Here is a 24,391-nt window from a genome sequence, read left to right as displayed (position 1 = left end):
GAACCAGAAGCTTTAAAGAGAGCGCCTTCACTACTGACCCATTTTGCTGTTAAATTGGTATGTACCGCCTTTGGTATTAGTCCTAAATTTAGAAGCATCTCGCATCGGAACATGAGTTTTTAGTAAATATACTGTTTCAGCCTCATTCCTATTTAGGTGGATTTTTTGTCCGGAGGGAACTGTTGCTAGGAGTCAGCAGTATTTCGTGTTTGCAATCCTCAGCCCTTAATACTGTAATATAGGCCTCCATGGCCAACTATGCAATTTCTGCATTTGAAATACTTTTTTAAGGGCACTACATGTAGCTGGCGTTTGCATGTCAGCGTTTTCCTGCGCTGTTAACTGTACTGTATTTTATTTTATCATAAAAAACGCTGGTCGTGGTGAGAACACAGCTGTCTTTTTAACGATTGTTTGGGGCTGAGGAAAAATGATCAACACGCCTATGCAGGGCCGCCATTTTGGCCCGTTGCGGTCAGGCCGCGGCCCTCAGACGGCATTTGTCACTGTAGACGGACACACAGGCACATATACAACTAGGTAAAATAGGCGAATACCAAACCTTTAAAATAAAATGAAAATAACTAATAAAGGCAAAACGTTAGAGGCTTTGGCGAAAATGTAAATGATTATAGGGTCCCACTTGGGGTAACGACACAACGTTAATTCTACCACTTCGGAGACAACTGGTAGCCAATTTTTACCTAAAAAAACAAAAATTCCTGGAACAAAACCTAAGTTCCCACAGAAATGAAGTCACATTGAAAAATCAGACTTACCTGGGCGTCTTTCTTCACTGTTTCATGTATTTTTCGCGCCATCCGGCCTGCCCTGCGCGCACTTGCGTGCCGCTTTTTGATGCGAAACCTTTAAATATGTTTTGTAAACGTCAACAAGCGTGTTTCCGTTTTTGCGTGAAAATGCCCATTTTAAACGAAATGTTGCAAAATATAGCAAATCACTGCCATGATAATAATTACAGAAATATTTTGAGCGTGACACTACTTTTGTATCATATATTAATATGTTACTATGTTGTTAGTATGCATGTCGTTGCAAACTTTTAAAACTTATTTTAGGACATGCACACTGAAAGTGATACACATTTAAGTATAATATCATTTTGATGGAAACAAAAATCTTATTAAGCGGTATATTTTGACATGACAGCTAACAATTACAAATTCATGCCACCAGGAGGCACAATAACTAAATAATTAAAACGCGGCTACCGTCAATGGGGCTCCGCTGGGGAGTCAGTACGTTTTCCATCTGCTCAGTCGGGAAATCCACATTGTGGTATCATGTGAGTGTGCATTGTGCGTGTATTTTCTGCAATCTAAACTCGAAATTGTTTGTTTTTTTTTTACATATTTTGTTAACCGTCGTTCAGCCGGAATTTGTATCTACTGAGATGGTTTGTTTTTATAAAAATACAGTAAAAAGCATGAAATCTGGTAATTGGTTGTCATAGATGTTTTATCACATACCACCACAGATAACATCAATTTACTTCCCAAACCCTTAAGAGCTTCATATATATACACAATCCTATTGATATTCACCTGCTTTGGTGCATGTAGTCTCGATAAAATGATTGAAACGATGGCTTGGGATGCAAATTTATCCAGTCAGCATCAAGATCACTGCGACTAGGTGCTGGATAAGCGCGGTTATTGAAAATGGATGGATGGATGGATGGATTATGCAGTTATTTTCGGGGGGAATTGAACGAGATAACACCCAATGAGCGACTTATTGGTAAGCAAGGATAAGAAGGAATGCGAGAAGAAAGTAAAATACATCGGATCCTCCAGGGTAGCTGAAGGAAGTTTAATACGCCGAACACCGTAACGATGAAAATCAATTTCACATCTGTTTTAAAGCAAATCACAACTGTGTTCATTTTTTTGTGGGAATGAGGCGATGTTCTGAATCTTATGTGATTTGTACTTCAGTAACCCTACTTGGGGGCATAAATAATGTAGTAGTGCGCTCTTACTTAATATATTAATTAACCAGAAACTAAGTGTATTAGGCATAATACAGGTCTATATTTTTTCTGTTACAGACATTGCAGGACTTATTGACCCTCAGAGTGGGAATGCTTAATTTAACCATTTGTTAGCTGATAATGGGGTTACTGAGTCAGTGGGAAACACGTGTTGACTAGTCATTCTAAAGCTAAACATTTGCAGTCCCACCAAGGACTAATAATAACTCATAGGCAGCCTGTTGTGAGGCTGGAGACAGCATGAATGACGGCCACAGGCCAGTATCACAAAGCTGGATTTCTTGCCTAGCCAGACAACAAGATTTAAGGTAGTCTGGACTAAATGGAAATGAACGAAGATAATGCCCATTTAAAGCGAGGTACCTTAAATCCGATACGTTATCCAGCCACCAAACAAGAAATCCTGCTTCATGATACAGGCCCCACAAAATAGACAAATGAAACTGTTTACTGCCTACGGTGCATAGCCTACTTTAAAGTGGACCCAGAAGACAGGGAGAAAGCGGCAGATGACTTCTGCTTAATAAGATGAAAAGACGCTAGATTGCCTAACCATAGACTATGTCAGCACAGCACTGGATACATTGCAGAACAATTGGGTATGTTTGTTGTGCATTGAAAATGCACCTGCATAAATGAGCCTGACAAAAACTGCTTTGCAGTAGGCATCTCTGATCTTTATTACTAAGTGTCAACTTTGATCTTTTGATAGTAGAGATCTTAAAATATGGGGCTGTCCTTTCAGATAAAATTTATTACGCAGTAAACTACAAAGTTTGTTTTCGGTCTAAGTTTTGGAGACACCCTGTTTTAATAGTTTAGCACAGTGTCTATCTGCCAAACTCTATTTCTTTTAAAGCTGAACACCTCGGTCGACTGAAGTTGGCGTTCTCTTTTTAATATTTCATGCGTGCCCCACTTCAGTAATCTTCCCGTCAAAAAAATTCCACTTCATCAGCTATGCTCAGCGCCAACATTTACAGGTGCGTGGACTTACAGAACAGCCCTTCTGTAAGGGTTTCACACGTTCACTGGCTACAGCTTGTCAAGGACAAACGTGCTGCAGCTAACTAAAAGGTTGTACAGTTACACGACGCTGAGCCGTATAGAGAAACACTCGTTTTTGTTTAGGGGGGAAATGGGATCTGAACGAGACGAAAACAAAATGGAGGACATGCATTCCTCCTTTCAGCCATTAGGTGTCACCATAAAATATACAGAAATGATGGCCGAGCCTATCTCTGCCCGAAAGGAAGGTATAATTTGCATTAACGGTTAATAAAGTAAAGTTGCATCCACTCAAATGTCTACTCTAAATAATTAGGATCAGATTTAGTTACTTTGTTACATGTAGGTGTTAAATTTAACCCTGTAATAGGACTTGTAAAGACACTACACAGATAAGAAAAATCTGTTATGTATCTTAATCTTAAACTGATGCAAACAGTCCTCATTTTTTTTTTTTTGTCTGCAAGTTTACTTTCCACATGTTCCCTGTTAGCCTACTGCAGGTCTCGTGTGGGTGTTCCTTACTGCAGCAGGAAGTGGGTTCCTGTTGTAGGAAGCAGATTGGTAGTTAAGGACAAAGAAGTCTTACTTGAAGGTTGCCGTGCCTACGGTGGTGCCCTTGAGCAAAGTCCCTGACCCGAATGGCACCAGCAATATTTCCAGCTGTGTAAATTATGAAAAAAGAAAAAAAGTTATAAGTAGCTTTGAGTAAATGTGATGGCTGAGGAGCAAAGTAAATATTAGGCTACTTTTAATAATAATGTGCCTGTTTGAATTTCAGGTAGGTATTTGCTTAAGGCTTTGAGAAGGTTTTAATAGTCAACAAGAGCTGGTACAAAGAGGAAAATACAAAATAGCAGCGATCATTATATAAGATTTTACTGTATGGAAAAAACCTTCCTTAGCTGGAGCTCATGGTTAATATTTCTCACATGACTTGGATGGTGCAGCACAATGTTGAGAAAGCAACATGAATTATCTCTGTTTCAGCAGATATTTGACCGGGGGGCGGCTCCACAGCAGTTAATACTCCACGCCCCCATAACCAGCTATGCAATTTCTGAATTTTAAATCCTGCTTTATTCGTTCGGCTTTTTTTTAAATTCTATATTGTTTTGCATTTTACTTCCACTTTTTCCTGAAGGTATTTCAGTGCTGCATCTACGTGAACCCTGTCACTGTTGGTTTCTACACCAACGTCTTACACTCAACCCCCCCCCCCCCCCCCCTCAGTTCATATTTCTAATCATAATGAGAAAAAGAAAAGCAAACAAATCTCGCCTGTTTCAGTTCCATTCCTGTTTGGCTCAATACTGGAGGTGGGGGGGGGGGAAATTGCATAACTCAGCCATCTGTAGCTTTGATTTAAATACCCCCATTATGTTATCCACAGATGTCCAAGGTCTAATGAGTGATTTATAGTAGTGATGTGCAGCCCCAATGTATTTCAGAGCTGAAATGGAGGGTGGGGGGTGGGGGGGGGGCAGACAGAAAGCTAGAGAAGCAGGCAGCAGATATTCTTACCAGGCCACATACAGCCATCGGCCAAAGCCTGGCTGCATTTCATTTGTTTATTTTCATGCAGCAGGTCACTAACCCGGGTCTCTTTATTTACCCCTCACTTTCAACAGAGAAATTATCTGCTGAAGCGTATAAGGAGCTCAGGGTTTTAAAACCGCTGAAAGGGGTACCTTCATCTAGAATAAGGCCAGCGGCCGAAGCACATTCATGTATTTATTCATTAATTACGGTTTCTTTCTTTCTTTTGCTTGGGGTGGATGTGAAGGCTCACCTGCTCCTTCATACGCTCCTCCACGAGGAAGGCAGCAACACGCATATTTTATGTATCTAGTTTTTATATATTTGTCTACCATGCGACAGCTTGACAAATTGGACAGGTTCGCAGGCGGGGTATTATTTTATCGTCACCCCCGAAGATATATGTGCGGTACTCCGACGCGGAATGACGGCGTACGGAATAGTGCAAATGCTTCGCGGATTTTAGGTGCTTCCCTTACGCTCGTTAAAGTCTCCGCCGAATTTTCCCTGCGGTAATTTCCTTTTTTTTCTCCGCTTTGTACTTAGTAATTTAGGCTTCATCAGTCGCGACACTTCGCCGCTTTCTTCTTGTTAGAGGTTCATTTTGCTGCCACCCGGAGCACCTGGCGATGATGGGACCCCTGGCTGTTACTCTTCATTCGTTATCCATTCGTTTTAGGGGGAAAAAGCCCCATGTTGCCGCTAGCAGAAATATTCATGTTTTGGTGGAAAAGTAGCCTTTAAAAAAGAGATTTTCCCAAGTTCCACAAATAGATTTTGCGAAATGTGGGGACTCCCTTACCGGGTACTAAGTAACCCCGCATTATTTTATTGTCTCTTGTGAAATCCCTTTCGCTTTCCCTGCTTCAACATAAAAAAAAAAACATTTTCACAGAAGCCACTGATTCTTAAGAATTGGGCACTCTAGTTTTCCCCCCTGAATGTAACGGCAATGCAATTTTTCATATGTGCTGGTGATAAAGTACCTATCAAGACGGCGTTTTATCATCATTACTTACAAAAACGTGATCTCACGTTGGGAAAGGAAACGGGAGTAATCAGACGGGGAAAATGTAACGACTGGGTTTCCTTTAATCATGTCCTTTACTTTCACGGAAGCACAACATAACGCGCAAATCGATTAGAATGTACTATGAATAATTTACATCCGACCCCGCACTGCATGGGTACCAGCACAATCACACATCACTGGCTGCATGTATATGAACGGGTGTGTGTTTTAGGACATAATGCGACCCATGACGCGTTTCCCTAAATCTCCCGTTAGCGACTCACTTACTCAGCAACTATGCTTTTAGAAAACGCAGCCATGGGCGGTTTGTTCAGATTAATTTCGAAAGATCATTCTTTGAATTATCGCGGGTGTATGCTGTGCAAACGACATTTAAAAGTGTCAATTCAGAGCCAAGAAACCACGAAAAAGACTGTTACAGTCACGCAGTTGTCAGCCAATCCGTCAACCATTCCATGACCCCCAGTGTCACCAATAAAAAAAGGTGACAGTATCGTTATTTAAAGTCCGATTTCACAGAACGTGAATCAATGTGAACAGAATTTAATGGTTCGGTCGCTGCGATCATATAGCAAACTATTGCTCCTTCCTGCGAAAATTGTCTTTGGGTGGATTTTAAAACCTTTTCTGAAGTTCCATTCTGTTCGTTGCCAGAAGATGAAGAGAAGACAGTAATGATGCATAGACCTCTGCAAATGGTGATTACGTGGGGCCAACTTGAGTTAAATTAAAGAAAACGTTTAATCTTTGCACCTATTTTATTTTGATAAATTAACCATTACCTTTTGGAAGCCCCGGGACTCGCGCAGAGGTGTTGACAGAAATTCAGCATTTATGTCACGAATAAGGTCACAAAACGCTTGGGGAAAAGAGACGAGTTCTTGAAGATATGAGATATTTAATCCCCCCCCCTTTTTTTTTACAATGTACCTGTCTAGAGACATTCTTTGTCTTCCTCAGGACAGACGATGTCTTTAGTCACACACTTATAGCTTTAAATATTTATTTAGGTTCTGGACTAATTATCTGCTCTGTTTACAGTTGTTACACGCTACGAATTATTATTTTTTTCTTAAATCACTTGGAGTACTTTTCTTCGAGCACTTTTTCTTTAGTAATTACATTGCCTGCCCATGCATTAGTTGTTTCTGCGTCCAGCATACTTTTCAGGAGAACGTCCAAAAGGTAGTTTTTATTCATCGTTTCTGCCTTCAATATACGGATCACACACGTGATACCGATCAGCTGTCAGTCCTGGAAATTCTGCGCATGCGAGCTAACGGTCAAACGAAAGGGAAGGGGGTGCGGCAGTGTCTGTCCTTGGAGCATATGACATTCAGCCAGTTATTAGACCTACAAGCGTGAGAGGACGTCCAGATGTGAAAGTCCAATCTGTAAAACTGAAAGGCGTGTCTGTCGCTGCCTGATCAATTGCCTGGTAAGCAAACAAGAGCAAAAATATTAACATGGGAACTAGCTGGGAGACTGAGAAAGGGGAAGAGACACGAGGCTCTGGTTGACATTGCAGGCCCTATAAATCTAGGAGACGCCATTCCAGAGCTTAACCATCAGGCTACCTGCCAGCTCATGGCCCTCATAGCTTAGAGAAGTAAGATATCTTAAGAACACTGTACCTACTTACTCCCCAATGCCATCGTAACCAACAATCCAGCACTCAGGTGAAAATAAAGGAGTTTCTGCTGAAGACACCTGTGAGCAGTGATCTTACCTCACCTCCGTGTCGGGCCCAGATTAGGCCGGGGGGGTTCCGTCACTGGCTGGACTGAGACACTAGCTATGTTTAGGCCGCTGTCCTAAATTTAACTCACTTCCTTCTCTCCTTATTTCATGCATGACTGATTTAGGTTGCATTCATCCAGTTTTGGGAACGGGAGAAGGTAGCGGCGAGTGGAGTTTCTGTTTACGGGCATCTGAGCAACACTGCCAGTTTCAAGAAGCAAAATATTCAAGGGGCTGTGGAACTCGCCTTTAGATTCAGGTGGAAAACCCGGGTTTCACTGCTTAAAGTACAGAAACCGCAGAGCAAAATTCACCCTCTGGAGTTCGCGCCATGATTAAAGCAGCTGCTTAGGGAAGCGTCGTCCTTCAGGAGGGAGAACAGAGCAGAGAAATGCGCCATAGGTGGGCAAACAGCGAAGCACGGATGCTGAAACATGCAGCACTCTTCCGGAAAATCTGTCCCACTGGCTTATTACTTACATGCAGGTTCGTATTGGGTCTGCAGCTGTTAAAGAACAGCGGAGCAATCTGGTATTACAGGATTTTTAGAGGTTTATGCCCCAAAGGGTTAGCTGCTGTTTCAGCAAAGTTACTGCATTAGTAATAAGAAAGCAGGGGAGTAGAGATACAAATGCAGTGTAAAATGTTCCTGCCCGCATCTGCAGAGAAATCAATTAGCAAGAATCTTTGAATCTGTAGTTTTTTTCCCCCCATTCGATCAACACAGAAACTACCCAATTAAAGTTTAACTCCAAAACTACACAGAGAAAGACCTCGGCGTCACACCAAAGGGTATTAAAATATGCAGCCGACGGAGAATGAAGTCAGTCAGAATCGCTGCCTGTGACTGCTGCAAATACGCCAACAAAGCAGGATTTACCAAACCCTGTGATCTCCGCCGGCTTTTGATGATGACACGCCGTCTCGCGTTTCTGAAGAGAGGAGAGAAGTCGGCTGAGGCGACACCGGCGTCGGAACCGCGAGCTGGGAGCAGAGTCGGGCCAAATCTTTCAAAGCGACTTCTCTCTGGGCTGGCAGAATTCTGCCGTTGCCAGCCAATCCGAAGTGAAAGCAAAAAGGCCGACCCCCCCAGATCTGTTCATCCCCCCCCCCATACAGACACACGAACCAGAACTAGCAGTGAGACAGGCACCCAAACGATACGAGGTATGGCAAAAAAAAAAAAAAAAACTCCTACAGATCGACATCACTGCTGGACACTGCGTAAACTGAAGGCTTTTCTTTCCAGTGTCTCACTGATGTTTTCAGTGTTTAAGACGAAAAGGAGGAAAAGCAGAAGCGATAGATTTGTTTGGATGGTCGTGGTTCTTCCTCTGCCAAGCAGCTTATCCAGACACAGGCTTGCTGTGGCGCTACAGCACACACAGGCCGTCTTTGGTCTGCACATCCCGTTTATAGACCGACACAGCCGGAGGTTGTCCTTTCAGTTCAGAGGCCGGCACTGACGAGCCCTGATATTTTCCCAGGACTCTGTGGTCAGTGTGTTCCTGAATTCCCGGGTACCTGGGGTGGTGACAGTGACTGCCCGTCTCTCTCCTGGAAGGAGGCAGCGATTACTCATCATGCAGTGTGGTCCGTCTCCGACGCTTTGTTGTATATGTGCGGTTTGTATGATTTTCCTTTCATTGGTGAACAAGGCCCTGTGTCACCTCTGGCTCTGCAGTGTTTTAAAAGATTGTAGAGGTCTGGGTTTCCATGTGAATGAAGGTCAGAGTTTGCCTTCTTATCCGTTTGTGTTGTGCCAATAATCTTGCTAGATTTAAATACCAGAACTAATCTGTGTCTATTCACTGGATGTCAGCAGATACTAAATGTAGCCACTAGGGGGAGAACATAAACAATTATCTGTCGGGATCCATTTCACACCTACAGCACTGGCTTCCAGTAAATTCTCTGAAAAGGCTTTAGCAGTGAAATACACAATGAAAACCTTACATATTGTGCATAATTGTCCCAAGTGCAAAAAATAAGTATTTCACTAATAATAAAGAGACCTGCAGCTTGCTTTAAAAATGGTTTATAGAAAAATGAGTAAAACAAATTCTCTTTTCATTATTTAAATGGCATTCCTTCAATGGAGGTACATTGCCTTCCGTACCCCCACCCAAAAAGAATGAAATAAAAAAAAATAATAATGCAGCATTAGTGGTCTACCACAGTGAGCGACCACGGACCTCTCCTGTTGGCTGGGGGGCAGTGAGCAGGCGATGGCTGATCACCAATCAGCTTCAAAGGCCTTTGTTGAAATAGACGTAGCGGATGCTCTCGCCGTACTGGGAAACGATGGAGTCCCTCAGCTCGGGTTCCAGCTTGGACACAGCCATGGAGCTGAAAGCCAGAAGCAAAGAGGTGGGTGTGGGAGGGGGAAGCCGCACGGGAGACGCTCATTTGGTGAAGGATGCCGGGACGCTCACCATCTCTGAGGGAAGAGCGAGCAGGCAGCAGGCACCATGAAGACGAGGCTGCGGGGGCAAGGAGGAGGGAGGAGAAGATCAGAGAGGCGAAATCAGCAGAAGGAGTGACAGTTTGAGGTCATACTCACAACAAACTCCATAAGGGTCAGACTCCCCCCCCACCTCCCCGCCATCAGGCTGAGAAGCAGCTACATGCCCACCAGAGACCCACCCATCCACCAACACACTCACCCATCTATCCCATCCACCCAGAGACCCACCCATCGGACTCCTACCGCTTCTGCAGACAGGCGTAAACCGTGCCTGGTTAACTAACAAGAAAGTTTAACACCTCTGTTCTTCTGCTTCGTGGGGAACCGGCAGCTGGGCACGGATCCCATGACGCAGGGAACCTGAACACCACACCGACGTCACACGCGGCACCCAACGCTTCCGGAAACGCCCCGATAAGGCCAGACATATACTCACAACACTCCCACCATCATCACTTGTAATGGTCCATGGAGGAATGTGATTCTCTGGTGGAAAGACAAAGAAAAACATATTACAGTTTTAAACACCAATGATGCTGCTTTGGCTTCTCATTCAGCTTGGGCTCAATCCAAGTTCATTTCACAAGCAGAAGTCATGGAATTCCAGACATTATTTATTCTTGGCATTTGCATAAAGGAACGGCGAAGGTGGTAATTCTTCACGGACAAGATGCGGGACACTTCAGGCAGAAGGTTCCAATCAGGACGGGTTTGTAGAAACACTCGCTGGTCAGGGAAACGTGGTCTGAATGACTTTGTATGCCAGGTTATATTAACAGACATGGTTCCATAGAGTTCCAATGCACCAAGCCTGCCAGCAATATTTAAAAGGCGCCTCTGATGTTAACCGAGAGCCACTTATGTGGTCTATGAGCACGAAGAATCTCATCTCAGTATGTGCATCTCGACAGCTTCCTGTATGTGCAAGCTGCCCGCAGAAAGGGCTCAGTCTTCACGCTCTAGCTGAGTGTTTGCCAGCTGTGGGGACGCGTCCCTGAGCTCCAGGCGTCCGGCAGCCAAAGTGGTCAATCTCAGGACCGACAAAACGACCGTCAGCCTGGCGAAGCCCCCCCCCCCCATGCTCAAACCGGGCCCGCGAGCCAGCAGACGCCCAGATGAACTGCACATTTAGGCTTGCAGTCTTCCTACAAGATGCTCACATTCCGACTAATGGGTGAGCGACACCTGGAATCACCTGGGACTCCACCAGGTGTGTGGCTCGGCGGATAAGGACGCCGGAAGGTCACAGCAGTGATGTCAGCGCTGAGCCCTCAAGCAAGACCCTTAACCACCAACCACCCCACCACCCAGACAGGCATGCGGTGAAGAGTCTGCTAAATAAACGAAACGATAAACAAACGTCTCGTGCTCAGACTGTTTCTAGGCTACAGGACCGTGGGCAGTAGGGGGCGCTGGAGACATCTAAAGGTTCGACTGGCGGGAAGGTGAAATGATAGAATTAAGTTTATTCGGTTCATTCCAGCCATCTTCCCCCGCACTTGTGCTTATGCGAGAAAACGACAGACACTGGCAGACAGACATGGACCCACCTGCATGAACCGGTACCTTTCCAGTCTCTCCATTATAATGGGAAGAATGACTGCAAAGAGGAGAGAGAGAAAGCAAGTGTGCTACGCAATTCGAGCAACAGCGTCTCCATCCTTAGAGACCAACTGGACTTGCAGGGAAGACAAAGGGACACAGAGCACTTCTAACAGGGATACAATTTGCATCATTGTGTAGAGAGTTCCAGCCGAACATTTATAAATCACTCTCGAGTGCTCAGACGCCTGCTGCAGGTCTTACTCATTCCCGGCGCTGCCATGGTGATGCGGGACACGACCACTTGTGTGATGCCCTTGATGGCCGCTTTCTGTAATGCGGAGAGGAGGCTCTCATTACAATTACAATCAATTATCATCCAACTACAAGCACTGAGAAAAAATCTGTTTGCTCACTTATTTTACTGGCCGGCTCTTAAAATTTCCAAACGTTGTCCTTCTTTTTGTGGCATAATTAATGACAACTGAATTTTATTCCTCACAGAGTTGCCCCCGGCATCTATCACACTACGTAAACCCCCGCCCCCCCCCCCCGACAGTTCCATTTCACAGCAGCGGCCAGCGAGGTTCTGGTTGGCTTGGCCGAGCGCTCTACTGCCGTCATTGCGATCCCGTGTTCCGCTGCCACCACGGCGACCACACTCCGCTCACCCGGGAGTGTCCAAGCTTGTCCCCATTCTCGTCCGTCACGGCGATACCGTTGAGGATCTCCCTAAAGCGGGGGGGGGAGACGAGACACAGCTGATGAGCCAACCAGCAGCCAGGGCCATAGCGGTTACAAGCAAATGCCCGTTTAAATTAACAGAGAAGCCTGCTGTTGCACTTAACTTGAAAGACTCGGGTAAAAACGTCCAGCCGTAGTCTTGTCTTGTATCTTGTTTTAAATTTTTTTAAATCTGATAAGTAATCTGATAAACCCCTTAAGTTTGTGCTGTGGTTCTGGGAGGGAGGGAGAACATGCTGACTGAGATTATCATAACGAATTTTATTATTATTATGAAAAAGGCAGGGAACCGAGGACAGGATTACAGAACAAGCTAATGACACCCGTGTGGAACACCGCCGCGGACAGGAGACGTGTGCGTGAAGTGAGCCAGCCCATCCCTGTCAGAGACAGAAAGCAGACAACGGTGACGGGAGCGGCCCGGCTGTGAGGAAAATGGCCGACGTGGGAGGAGGCGTCAGCCTACAGTGGAAAGACTAGGTGGTCACAGACATATTTACACGCGATGGAAAGGAAACTCCAGGCGGTCTGGCTCAGCCCAAAGAGGTCCTGACACACTGCCCGGCTCAGAAACTGCCACTTACTGTCCCACCCCCGGCTATTCCGGCTCAAAAAAGCAGACAAATATCTGACACCGCCACAGGTCTCCGTGACGACCGGTCAGTCATTTAATGACAGAGGGCAGACTAAGAGGTCCCAGCAGGGTTACAGGACCATGCCTGGGCGAGCAGCCGTCCGTACGATAAATAAGAACGCGGACAAGCTTCAGAGGATAAAAAACATCGACTCACTGTTGTCTCATCATGGGGATGTTCACGCAGTTGGCTGCGGCCACAGCGGCGAAGGGCACCCAGCGGGCCACCAGGGGGGGTGCTTTCTGTCGACAGAGGCAAGGGGACGCCGGAGATGAATCACATCTCAGTGGACAGGAAGTGACATCACCACTCTTTAGAGCTGCGTTTTCAGTCTCTCAAAACTGCACTCGGTGACTCAGGCCTGGTCACATTCCTACACGTGGTTTCGCTCCTCCGCCAGCAGTCAACACACTGAGGCAGCACAAGACTTCCAGGATCTATGACCTAATCCGCCACCCACCCAAAATCCATCTCCACTCCCCCCACCCAGCTATCTGAGTTGTACGGCTTTGTGCATCATCCCGCTTGGAAGTCGAGTTGCTGGATTCTACCAAGATCTGACCAAATACCATTTTCCGATTTGACTCACATGCCATGCACTTCGGCTGTAAACATTTCTGAATGGGAAGGGTTTGCTTGAAAGTAGTACACCATGATGTATGAGAGCTACACCATGATGTATGAGAGCTACACCATGATGTATGAGAGCTACACCATGATGTATGAGAGCTACACCATGACATACGCTGCAGAGAGATCGGGGCGATGGTTTCGGAATGACTGAGAACCGGTTCTCAGACTCCTCGTGACTGCAACGCAGGGCGTCCCATCCAGGACGTACCTTAAATCACATGCTGTTCTCCACGCTACACCTTCTGAGGACCAACGGAGGTCCTGCATCTGAACAGCAACGACACCCTTCACCAGATTTGTGGGCTTTCTTATATTTTCAACCAAAAAAAAAATATAAAAAAACTGAACCAGCTATGTTTAACAAGCCGGATCACCGGGTCAAATGTACGAGATGTTCCACACTCTTCTGATGCGTCCCATCAGTATTACAGGGAGCTTCAGCCCAGCTGGTGTCAGGAAGACCATCATCCTTCAGGAAGGGGGATCAGAACCACGGACAGGTTGGCATGGTTACCTTGGTGTAGAGGTTCAAGCCCACTGCGGTGGCCAGAGCCGTGCTGGTAGCTGTGACGTACGCCACGCCAATCTGCCTGGTGGGGGGGGGGGGGGGGGGGGACGGAAAGGGGGCATGAGAGAAGCTAAACGACCAAAAATCAAACGGACGGCCAACTAAAGAGGAACACATTGAAGGGGCAGGCATGCAAGACACAAACAGGAAGGAAATGTTCGATTCGACAGCATATTTTAGATATCTCGATATAAACAAGGCAAAGAGAAGCTAAAAACAATGAACCGACGACCAAATGTGGTGGAAAAACGTAAAGAGAAACGCAAGGCTGTACTTGGGAGTGATGGGCGACGCGGCGTTGCGGTTGGTGTAGTTGACCAGGGCGTTGAAGGACTGGTTGACCCACTGCCAGAAAACCACAGCTGGCACGGTTCTGTTTGGGTAACGCAGAGCAAAAGGTCACTAACGGCGGCACCCGCTCGGCACTGTCATGGTGATACAGGGACAAGCAACGGGCACCCAAGAGCCACAGCTCACCTATAGAACTGCAGCATGAAGCCAGTGATGGCCATACCCCCCGGCACCTGGAAGGACATCCGGCCAATCAGGTTCATGCGGTCGCCCGTGTCTGGATGGAAGGCAGAGTCGTACAGCTTCTTGGCATAGTACAGCTGCTCCTTGGTCGTGCCGGGGGGCACGGCGCCGGCTCTGAGGGTCACAGGCGTATGTCAGGTGTGGACCCCACAACCATCACATAAGTACGACCATCGGAACACGCCGGAAGCCCCACTTAAGGTTTATTTGCGCCCACAAATAAATATCGAAGTTTCTTGTACCAGCAGGAGAAGAAGCCGCTGTAAACATGGCAGATACACGCGAGTGCAGCTCTCAGCCGGGTAGCCAAGGCGGGAATCTCCCCTCTACCTGCAGCTGTCCACCAGCATCTTGGCCTCGTCCAGCCGGGTGTCGGACAGCAGCACCGTACGGAAGTCCGTGATGCTGAAGAAGTGCCAGAGACGACCCATGAAGGTGCGCTGATCCCAGCGGGGAGCGTCGATGTCAAATCCACTGAGCGCCATGTCGTCCCGTCCGCTGCTCTCCTGACTGCCTCCCTCTTAGGGGGTCAGACACCTGCAAACACCTCAAAAGCAAACAGACAAATATAACAGACGAGTAAATCCAGGGACCTCTGGATAAAGGATAGGAGATATTTTAATTTAGTTACTACATACCCAAACAAGCACGTAAAAAGCTTTTTTTACAATGACAATTACAATAACTTTTTACTAACCCAGCATGCAAATTTAGCCAAAGCAAATTTACACGATAACGTGGCCGTGTGTGTGTGTGTGTGTGACGCATATCCACCAAGTAAAGTCACAGAAATAGAAAGTTTGGATTTGAAAACAGCCACGAGACTAGATATCAGGCCAGCAAGCTCAGGGTTTGGCTGAGGCAGCAAAGGTGATTAAACTTTAACTTAGTCTCCCCCCTGTAAAACCTGCATCAGGGTCAGGGTTTGTTTGGACAGGGGAGGGACACCTGCCTGTTCTCCTGTGTTCAGCTCTCCCTCCCCCAAATTCAAGCATGAAGTAGCTTTAGCCTAATTAGCTTTAAACACCTTTTTTTACAGATTAATGAAATCTAGGCCTAACTCACACCAACCCCAGTATTCATAAATACTGCAGCAAGACATTATGCCTGCCCTTTTATGACAGTATTATACTGCAGCCCCTAAACATAGAGGTAACACCATGACAATACGCAGTGCCAAAAAGGGGTGGGTGAGAATCTGATGTAAAGTGTATGAAAAGTCTGCAAAAAAGGAACCACTTTCAGAAAATGCATTTTAAAACCACTCCAAGTTTTGGCAACATGGAAAAGGTATTCTGACAGATTTTGACAGCAAACAAGTCTGGTGACTTCTGTAACCCATAACTTGTTCCTCGGGAATGGAGAATACAACTTCTAACATGGAAGATTTCGTTTATCGTGCAGTGCTGCCGAGTCGAGGAGGGAGCAGAAACCGCGGCGGCGTTGAGTTTCTGCATTTGGGGAAACACAAATCACCCATAATCATAAGATGAACCAGCTGCATACAGCCCAGTCCCAGACATCGGGGTGGAAGACGCGTGAGACCAGCTTCGAGTTAAACGCGGGGAGGCAAACCCTTAGAAATTAACATATGACCATGTTTAGCAAAAAAGTCTGATTACTTATACGACCCCCGATGTTCAGTTGCACATGTGTGAACCTCCCAAAGAATGTCACCTGTCACTGCGCCCGATGCAAAGTGCAGAGCAAACCACCGGCGGCTACTTACCGACCCGTACACGAAGGGCAGGAAGCGCACCGAGTGACAGCGATCTGTGCCAAGAAGGAGCGAGACACCGGCGCGATTTGGGTGATGGGAGCGCTGGGAGGGCGCACGTGGCACTTTCTACTCCAATGGACGTGGCGAGCCGGCTTTCCCACCCCCTACTCTACAGACACTGCACTTAGGCACCTACAGCTGGTAATCGCTGAAGTGAGTAGGTTACCAAACCGAAAGAGAACTCAGAAATACCTCAAGTCGATGTATGAATGTTTCCCCAAAATCACACATCAGCAAAACGTAGCCATGAAAACGCCAGACAGATACTTACCAAGTTAAAATTATACGTTTTGCAAATACATTAAAACAAGTTATATATTGAGATGTTTTACAGATATGTTTATATATTTCGTCGGGGTAGCACAGAAGGAAGATCGTTGAGTTTTGTTTTTGAGTTATGTCATCGAAGCATGTGCTCTGTGCTGACGTCAGCAATCTATGTGCACCGCTGTGTACCACGTCACAGGCCCTTGGTAACCGGCGGCGGCGTCTTCGTGAGCTACAGCCAAAAGATGGTGAGCTAATGAATTACTTACATTCAGCGATAATACCAGCCGTTCAGAGCAGGGCGTTAGTTACGAATCTTTTCTCGCTGAGCACATTTAGTCTGCGTCGTCGATTATTAAAAAAAAACCGAGGCGGAAATGTATTGAAGAGTTAAGAGAAAGAGGAAACCATTGCAGAAGCCTTATCCAGTGCAACAGCCAGAAATTAACGTTTTAATTACTTGATTTTGTTAATATATTACATTTGAATAGCAGGAAAAAAAATATTTTGACTTGTAATTCGTCCGTTTTCTATTATATCTAAGAGCATAGAGCTTAATCTGTGGGATGGAGTGACTTTGTTCAAATGGGACTCAGTATGAGGCCATGGAGGCAGATAACCTGGTGCAGATAGGTTACAGTACCAGGCCATGGAGGCGGATAACCTGGTGCAGATAGGTTACAGTGCCAGGCCATGGAGGCAGGTAACCTGGTGCAGATAGGTTACAGTACCAGGCCATGGAGGCAGATAACCTGGTGCAGATAGGTTACAGTGCCAGGCCATGGAGGCAGATAACCTGGTGCAGATAGGTTACAGTGCCAGGCCATGGAGGCAGATAATCTGGTGCAGATAGGTTACAGTGCCAGGCCATGGAGGCAGATAACCTGGTGCAGATAGGTTACAGTGCCAGGCCATGGAGGCAGATAACCTGGTGCAGATAGGTTACAGTACCAGGCCATAGATGCGGATAACCTGGTGCAGATAGGTTACAGTACCAGGCCATAGATGCGGATAACCTGGTGCAGATAGGTTACAGTACCAGGCCATAGATGCGGATAACCTGGTGCAGATAGGTTACAGTACCAGGCCATGCAGGCAGATAACCTGGTGCAGATAGGTTACAGTACCAGGCCATGGAGGCAGATAACCTGGTGCAGATAGGTTACAGTACCAGGCCATGGATGCGGATAACCTGGTGCAGATAGGTTACAGTACCCGGCCATGCAGGCAGATAACCTGGTGCAGATAGGTTACAGTACCAGGCCATAGATGCGGATAACCTGGTGCAGATAGGTTACAGTGCCAGGCCATGGAGGCAGATAACCTGGTGCAGATAGGTTACAGTACCAGGCCATGCAGGCAGATAACCTGGTGCAGATAGGTTACAGTACCAGGCCATAGATGCGGATAACCTGGTGCAGATAGGTTACAGTACCAGGCCATGCAGGCAGATAACCTGGTGCAGATAGGTTACAGTACCAGGCCATAGATGCGGATAACCTGGTGCAGATAGGTTACAGTACCAGAGAAGTGGGTGGTGATGACTTGAGACCCAATCATATCACCTTCTGCTCATGCTGGCTCTGTTCCCTGTTGTCTTTCCTTCTGTGGAGAAAGTTTAATGCTTCACAAAGCCCATATACTAATTAAGTCTTATTTATTTTTTTAAACAAATGTTTAAATGTTAATAACCTCAAGTAAGTTTATAAGTATAAAGCACGTTCAAATGCTTTTTAAAACGTTCAGGAATCCAACCTTTGAGGACCAGACTTGTTGAAAGACCCCATAAATTATTCCAATACCTAATGCAGCCATCCCATAATCTCCAACTGGACACAAAACCTTTTGGTAAAATCAATGTGAAAGTGTTTGTTGGTGACGGCAGCGCATGTGAACGCTGGCAGGCTCAATGCTAACTGCAGATTTAGGGAACAAAAACTAATTTCTATAATTAGCAGCGCCCTTTATGTAAAGTTGCTAAGAATTATATTAGAGTGAGTTGCATAACGAGCATGGAAAAATCCTGGACTAGTAGGTGTCAAGTATAATTAACTTACGAAGGACATATAAGGAGACTAGAATAGTTTTTCATGAAAAGCCCTACCTGTTATATCGACGGATGCATGTTTACAGTTCATCATCCAGACGAGTTCAGCCCAGGATTAATTCCTGTAACCTTCTGAGGTTGCTGTTCTATTTCGCCGGAGGGACACCTTAATTTAACAGCTTAGTCTAAATACTAGTTGCAGTGCTAAAGGTTGGAAACCAGTAACTGTAGACAGTTCCTCCAACAGCAGGGAGACGGGAGTGTGGCAACTGGACACTTGATTCCGGAGTGTGGTCACGCCCCAGTAGGTAGACCACTGCTTTACCTTGGAGATGCACCCAACCAGCACTTCTGCGGTTCCCTGCCACATTAATGAGCTTAATAAATATTTTCATTCATGTGATGCTTTTCTACAAAGTAGTTGGACGGGTTACAACTTTTGTGTGCTTTGTGGGATCCCGACCCATAACCTTTGCATTATCAGCACAGTGTTCTACTTGTTGAGCTGCATTTGTTTCGCACTTAAGTGTTGTTTCTTTGGTTTTTGGAAACATCTGGAACTCCATTGCCGGAACAGTGGAGCTCTTTGAGCAAGGCCAGAAACGCGGATTACTTATCGAAACAAAGCACTAACAAAAGCTCCTGTTCCAAGATCTAAAATAAAGGCCTTGGGTTACACATCTACTGTTCCACGGTTCCAGTTCCTCACGTAAGCATTAGATTCAATTCAATTTATAGTCATATAGCGCCTTTCACAACAGTGAGTCCCCTCAAGGCGCTTTACGTGAATGTGTTGTAAGACATTCCTATATCATTTATGTAGAATAACACAAAAAAGGTGAGAGGAGAGAGAGAGAGGGAAGGAATAAAGAAAGGAAGGAAAGAAAGAAAGGATACAACAGAGGAGAGAGAGAGAGGGAAGGAAGAAAGAAAGAAAGAAAGAAAGGATACAACAGAGGAGAGGAACCACAAATTCCCAAGTAGGGAGAAAAAAAGCCTTTTTGGGTCCGTCTGTTCCCCCCCCCCCGCCGAGAGGCTGTGTAATGGGGATGCTGCGGGGGTCCCTAGCAGGCTACACTGTTTTCTAGGGCCTGCTCTCCATCCTGCGTAAACTGAAGAGCTCCCCGGACCAGGAGGTACGGATACTGCTGCTGGGTCTGGACAACGGGGGCAAGACCACCCTGCTGAAGCAGCTGGCATCTGAGGACGTCAGCCACATAACGCCCACGCAGGTGGGCGGCACATGCCCTGCTGAGGCAGCCTCCAGCGGGGACAGCGTGCACACACACACACACACACACACAAACACACACACATAAAATCACAGGCATGTAATTTAAGGGCGTCCCAGCAGCTGGCCTGTGCTGACATCTGCCGCCCCCGTGCCTGTGGATCACAGCGGCCCCAAGCTGACGGATGCGTGGGAAAGCTGGGCTCCTCTAATGGACCTATGAACCAGCTGAAGGCTCCCGTGGGACCGGGCTCTCCGGCCCACCGCTGCCTAGCCTGAAAACAGCCAGAGGTCCACCTCTCTAATCTCGCTAATCACACAGAGCTGAGGAAGTAGGCCGAGGACATTTGTAGTTAGTTTGTTCGCTAGATCTTTTTTGGCCGCCGCACGAGGGTAGGTGCGATCGACGATATCGGGGCGAAACCGTGCAGTGTGGGGAGTCCTGCAACGGCTGCAGAGGGGCGGCTCTGGCTCCCCCCAGTCTGCAGAAAGCGGTTTAATTTAGAAGCAGTGAGCGAGCTTCATGCTAATCAGGCAGTTTACCAGCAATCAGAATGTCCTCGGAGGTGAGCTGGTATGACCCAGGTATCGGCGGCGATGATTCAGCGCCGTGGCGTGTTTGTGTAAGTGCATGTGCGTGAACGGCGCCGAGGAAGCATGCTCAGCCTTTTCTGGAAGCTTCTCAGTCAGACCTGATGGTGGCCAAACCTAAAACCTAGAACATTCATTTTCCAGATAAACACGAAGTGATAAAAAATGCGAAAGGAAAATTAAAGCAGAGCTGATGTCAACTGTAATATTATATAAGTATGTTCAGGGCGCATGCAACAGCTGCCTTGGCCGAGAACGAGAAGCAGCAGAGACCAGGCCCTTCCGGGCGTTCTAGCTGGACCAGCGGGCCGCGTCGTGTCGGGGGGCCTCACCACCCGGGACCAGGCCCTTCCGGACGTTCTAGCTGGACCGGCGGGCCGCGTCGTGTCGGGGGGCCTCACCACCCGGGACCAGGCCCTTCCGGGCGTTCTAGCTGGACCGGCGGGCCGCGTCGTGTCGGGGGGCCTCACCACCCGGGACCAGGCCCTTCCGGGGGTTCTAGCTGGACCGGCGGGCCGCGTCGTGTCGGGGGGCCTCACCACCCGGGACCAGGCCCTTCCGGACGTTCTAGCTGGACCGGCGGGCCGCGTCGTGTCGGGGGGCCTCACCACCCGGGACCAGGCCCTTCCGGGCGTTCTAGCTGGACCGGCGGGCCGCGTCGTGTCGGGGGGCCTCACCACCCGGGACCAGGCCCTTCCGGGCGTTCTAGCTGGACCGGCGGGCCGCGTCGTGTCGGGGGGCCTCACCACCCGGGACCAGGCCCTTCCGGGCGTTCTAGCTGGACCAGCGGGCCGCGTCGTGTCGGGGGGCCTCACCACCCGGGACCAGGCCCTTCCGGGCGTTCTAGCTGGACCAGCGGGCCGCGTCGTGTCGGGGGGGCCTCACCACCCGGGACCAGGCCCTTCCGGACGTTCTAGCTGGACCAGCGGGCCGCGTCGTGTCGGGGGGCCTCACCACCCGGGACCAGGCCCTTCCGGGCGTTCTAGCTGGACCAGCGGGCCGGGTCGTGTCGGGGGGGCCTCACCCTCGTTTGCCGAGAGCTGTGGCCACGACGGATCGGCTGTTGAACAATTAATGTGGCGGCTTGTCAAAAATAACCTGCCGCAGATGTTTATATATAACTGCCGGGATGAGTCAGCACTCTCCCTTAGAGACTTTCTAGAAGTTTCACAAAGATGGTGAATCAGCCTTATTGTCCTCCACCCCCACCCCCCATTCACCGCTAGCTAATGCTGTTGGGTAACATGTGGCAAAGGCTGTGCCAGTGTTCGGGAATAGACCCCGTCCCCTGTGATGATCCGTCTGGGGGGCCTGACTTCCTGTCGTGGACTTTTTCCAGGGCTTCAACGTCAAGAGCGTGCAGTCTCAGGGCTTCCGGCTCAACGTGTGGGACATCGGTGGCCAGCGGAAGATCAGGCCCTACTGGAGGAACTACTTCGAGAACACCGACGTGCTTGTGAGTCGCGGGTCGGGATTCTGCCTCTAGTTTGGCCAAGGAAGCGTTGGGCTCTGCCGACTGGATCCACCCTAATCACAAACCACTTCAGCGTGCAGCAGCTTCCGGATGTTATGGCCATCTACATATTGTCAGCTGAGTTCCTTAACTACTCTGCCCCCTACTGGCACCCTTACTCAGAGCTCCTGTCCTGTTTTTCAGATCTATGTCATCGACAGCGCAGATCGTAAAAGGTTTGAGGAGACGGGCCAGGTAGCGTTGTGTGTATGTTTGTGCCTGGGTTTGCCCTGTGTATTGCCGATTCGTTGCAGTGAACCACCTGTATGCTTGCGTGTGCTCATATGTCTGGACAGGAGCTGGCTGAGCTGCTGGATGAGGAGAAGCTAAGTGGCGTCCCTGTGCTAATCTTCGCTAACAAGCAGGACCTGCTGACGGCCGCACCTGCCTCTGAAATCGCCGAGGGCCTTAACCTGCACACCATCCGGGATCGTATCTGGCAGATCCAGTCCTGCTCGGCGCTGACTGGCGAGGGCGTCCAGGTGAGCTGCTGCATTCAGGTAACACGCTGGACCCAGTTCTGCCTCCCTGGGAACCAGCTGGACCTTTGTTCAGATCGCTATAGGCAATCCTTGATGACATGATTGCAGATTACATCACCTCCTTAAAGGGCCAGGCTGGTTACCATAATGTTGTTAGGTAAGGTCCCATAAGATGAACCTACACTGAGCAGCAGCTGCTAAATTTCGTACAGAAGGTGTCCTTGAAGGCTCTCTGACCTGGCTAGTGTGTCGCATGGTGTTTCAGGACGGCATGACCTGGGTCTGTAAAAGCATCAACGCGAAGAGGAAGTAGAGTGTCTGGTCCTGTGCCGGGTCAGTGGGCCTGAGGAGGGAAAGACAAGGGGGTCTCCTGGGATCAAAAGGTCCAGAGGGATCACCGATGGAGTCGACCATCCTGCCCACTACAGTGAGCTGATGAAACACACTTGGGAGGGGGCTGCGGGGTACCACCCCCCGACGGTGTGCTGCACGCTAATGTTAACGAAAGTGGACCCAGATTGAATTGAAAATCCATCCACACGCTGATCAAGCGAGAGAATAGGTACCGTGGTCATATTCCTTCATTGGGCCCCCGGGAAGGTTTCCATGCTAACAGCTTTGTAAAAACCAACCCTGTCCTGTGACGTGTATCATCTGTCCTCTGGAAGTCACTCGTATATCGTCAATTCTCCTGGTTTATTAACATCAAAGAGGCGTCACGTCGCCTGAAGCTGCTGTATTCCTGTCTTCTTTTGGGAAATCTGTCACTGATCTCATACCTGAGTAGAGGCCACGCCCAGCTGATGACATCAGACATATTTTTCCCACACGTCATAGATGTGCCAGTCGTCATGGCTTTCATATGCCTGACGTGTGTGTGTGTGTTTGTTTGCATTTGATAAGTGATGTGCTATGAACAGTATGTTCCTGGAGGTTCTTCAATACAGACATTCTTAAGTTTTCTTGTTTCATATCCATCTGCACTGTAAGCCATTAGTGACATTATTCTGTGAAATCTTGAGACGGCCACTAAATGTGACTACTGCGGTATTTCTGTGACTACTGCGGTATCTGGCCGGCCTGTGATTGTTGGAAATGATTACAGACTTTGGTAAATATAATAACAAACTTCATCTGCTTGATGTCATCACTGCTCCTCATTCGCTGATTTTGGTTTCAGACCCATCGAATAGAATCTTTACCTTTAGCATCAACTACATTCCTCACTGTAAATGAGAAATGAAGTAACTGAGCAGTCAGTTGGTTGCCATTGGTGCAAAATGTTTCTAAATCAAAATTAGATTTTGCATCCTTTACGGTATATTTCTTCTGCTCAGATAGGCCCTGTCGTGGTGCATTCTGGGATAACATTCTAAGAGAGCATTCTAGGACAGAATTCTGGGATCAGCAGGGCCAAAAGGCTTTTTCGTACAGGCCTGCCGAACTATGGTGGGTTTCAATTCCTTGCAAGGCTATTTAACCACAGATGAAGGCGGGAAGAAGACAGGTGGCCATTTTGTGCTCGCACTCTGCTCTCTAAAGGAGACACCTATTTTCTCAGGCAAGCTGAAGCCGATCACTGACACAAGCAGCTGCCGTAGTAACTGGTTTAGGCAGCTTAACCAGCTGTTTTCTCGGCTGGAGACCAGGGTGGGGGCACTGGGGGGGTGGGGGTCCTCCTCATTGGGCTGTACCAGGCTGACTGAGGGTCAGTTGAGGGGTCAGCAGCTGCAAGGGTGTTTTGCAGCTGTGACTGTGTGGATGTCTATGTGTGTATATCTATATTTGTGTGTATGTCTATGTATGTATCTATGTCTATGTGTAGGTCTATGTGTGCGTGTATTTCTATGTGTGCAGTGTGCATGACTGACCTCATGTTGGCTTTACAGACCAGTGACTCCCTCTGACAGCTTCGCAGTTCTGTATGCTCAGATATGAAGCTCCTAATGGCTGGCTTGCTTTGTTTTTTTTTTTGTAGAGCCATTCTTGTGTGAATTTCTTGTGCATAATTACAGCAGCCCAC

The 24,391-nt window shown here is 47.7% G+C and overlaps 2 protein-coding genes across 3 annotated transcripts; one reads left to right on the top strand and one right to left on the bottom strand.

Annotated features, from left to right (window-relative positions):
• Positions 1-9,356: 9,356 nt before the first annotated feature.
• On the bottom strand, positions 9,357-16,665 carry sfxn2 (sideroflexin 2). Of its 2 annotated transcripts, none has more exons than XM_048987737.1 (12): positions 16,509-16,665; positions 14,788-15,004; positions 14,401-14,571; positions 14,198-14,296; positions 13,870-13,945; positions 12,879-12,964; positions 12,015-12,075; positions 11,608-11,674; positions 11,352-11,401; positions 10,238-10,287; positions 9,770-9,817; positions 9,357-9,683 (listed from the first exon to the last, which is right to left on the bottom strand). In XM_048987737.1, the coding sequence occupies exons 2-12, from the start codon at positions 14,940-14,942 to the stop codon at positions 9,584-9,586; spliced, it is 963 nt and encodes a 320-aa protein (XP_048843694.1). In that variant the 5' UTR covers positions 14,943-15,004; positions 16,509-16,665; the 3' UTR covers positions 9,357-9,583. The 2 variants fall into 2 exon arrangements, with proteins under 2 accessions (XP_048843694.1, XP_048843693.1); XM_048987736.1 differs by lacking the exon at positions 16,509-16,665 and adding an exon at positions 16,187-16,498.
• A 488-nt stretch (positions 16,666-17,153) lies between these two features.
• arl3b (ADP ribosylation factor like GTPase 3b) lies at positions 17,154-23,501 on the top strand. Its single transcript, XM_048988302.1, has 8 exons — positions 17,154-17,207; positions 19,253-19,260; positions 19,429-19,531; positions 19,640-19,783; positions 21,713-21,829; positions 22,031-22,081; positions 22,183-22,368; positions 22,634-23,501. Exons 1-8 carry the CDS (start codon positions 17,154-17,156, stop codon positions 22,679-22,681), a joined length of 711 nt encoding a protein of 236 aa, XP_048844259.1. The 3' UTR covers positions 22,682-23,501.
• Positions 23,502-24,391: the final 890 nt, after the last annotated feature.

Source organism: Brienomyrus brachyistius, chromosome 20 (assembly GCF_023856365.1).
Source record: "Brienomyrus brachyistius isolate T26 chromosome 20, BBRACH_0.4, whole genome shotgun sequence".
Taxonomy (NCBI): Eukaryota; Metazoa; Chordata; class Actinopteri; order Osteoglossiformes; family Mormyridae; genus Brienomyrus; species Brienomyrus brachyistius.
Note: the sequence above shows the minus strand (reverse complement) of the source record. Positions and strands in the feature narration are given on the sequence as shown.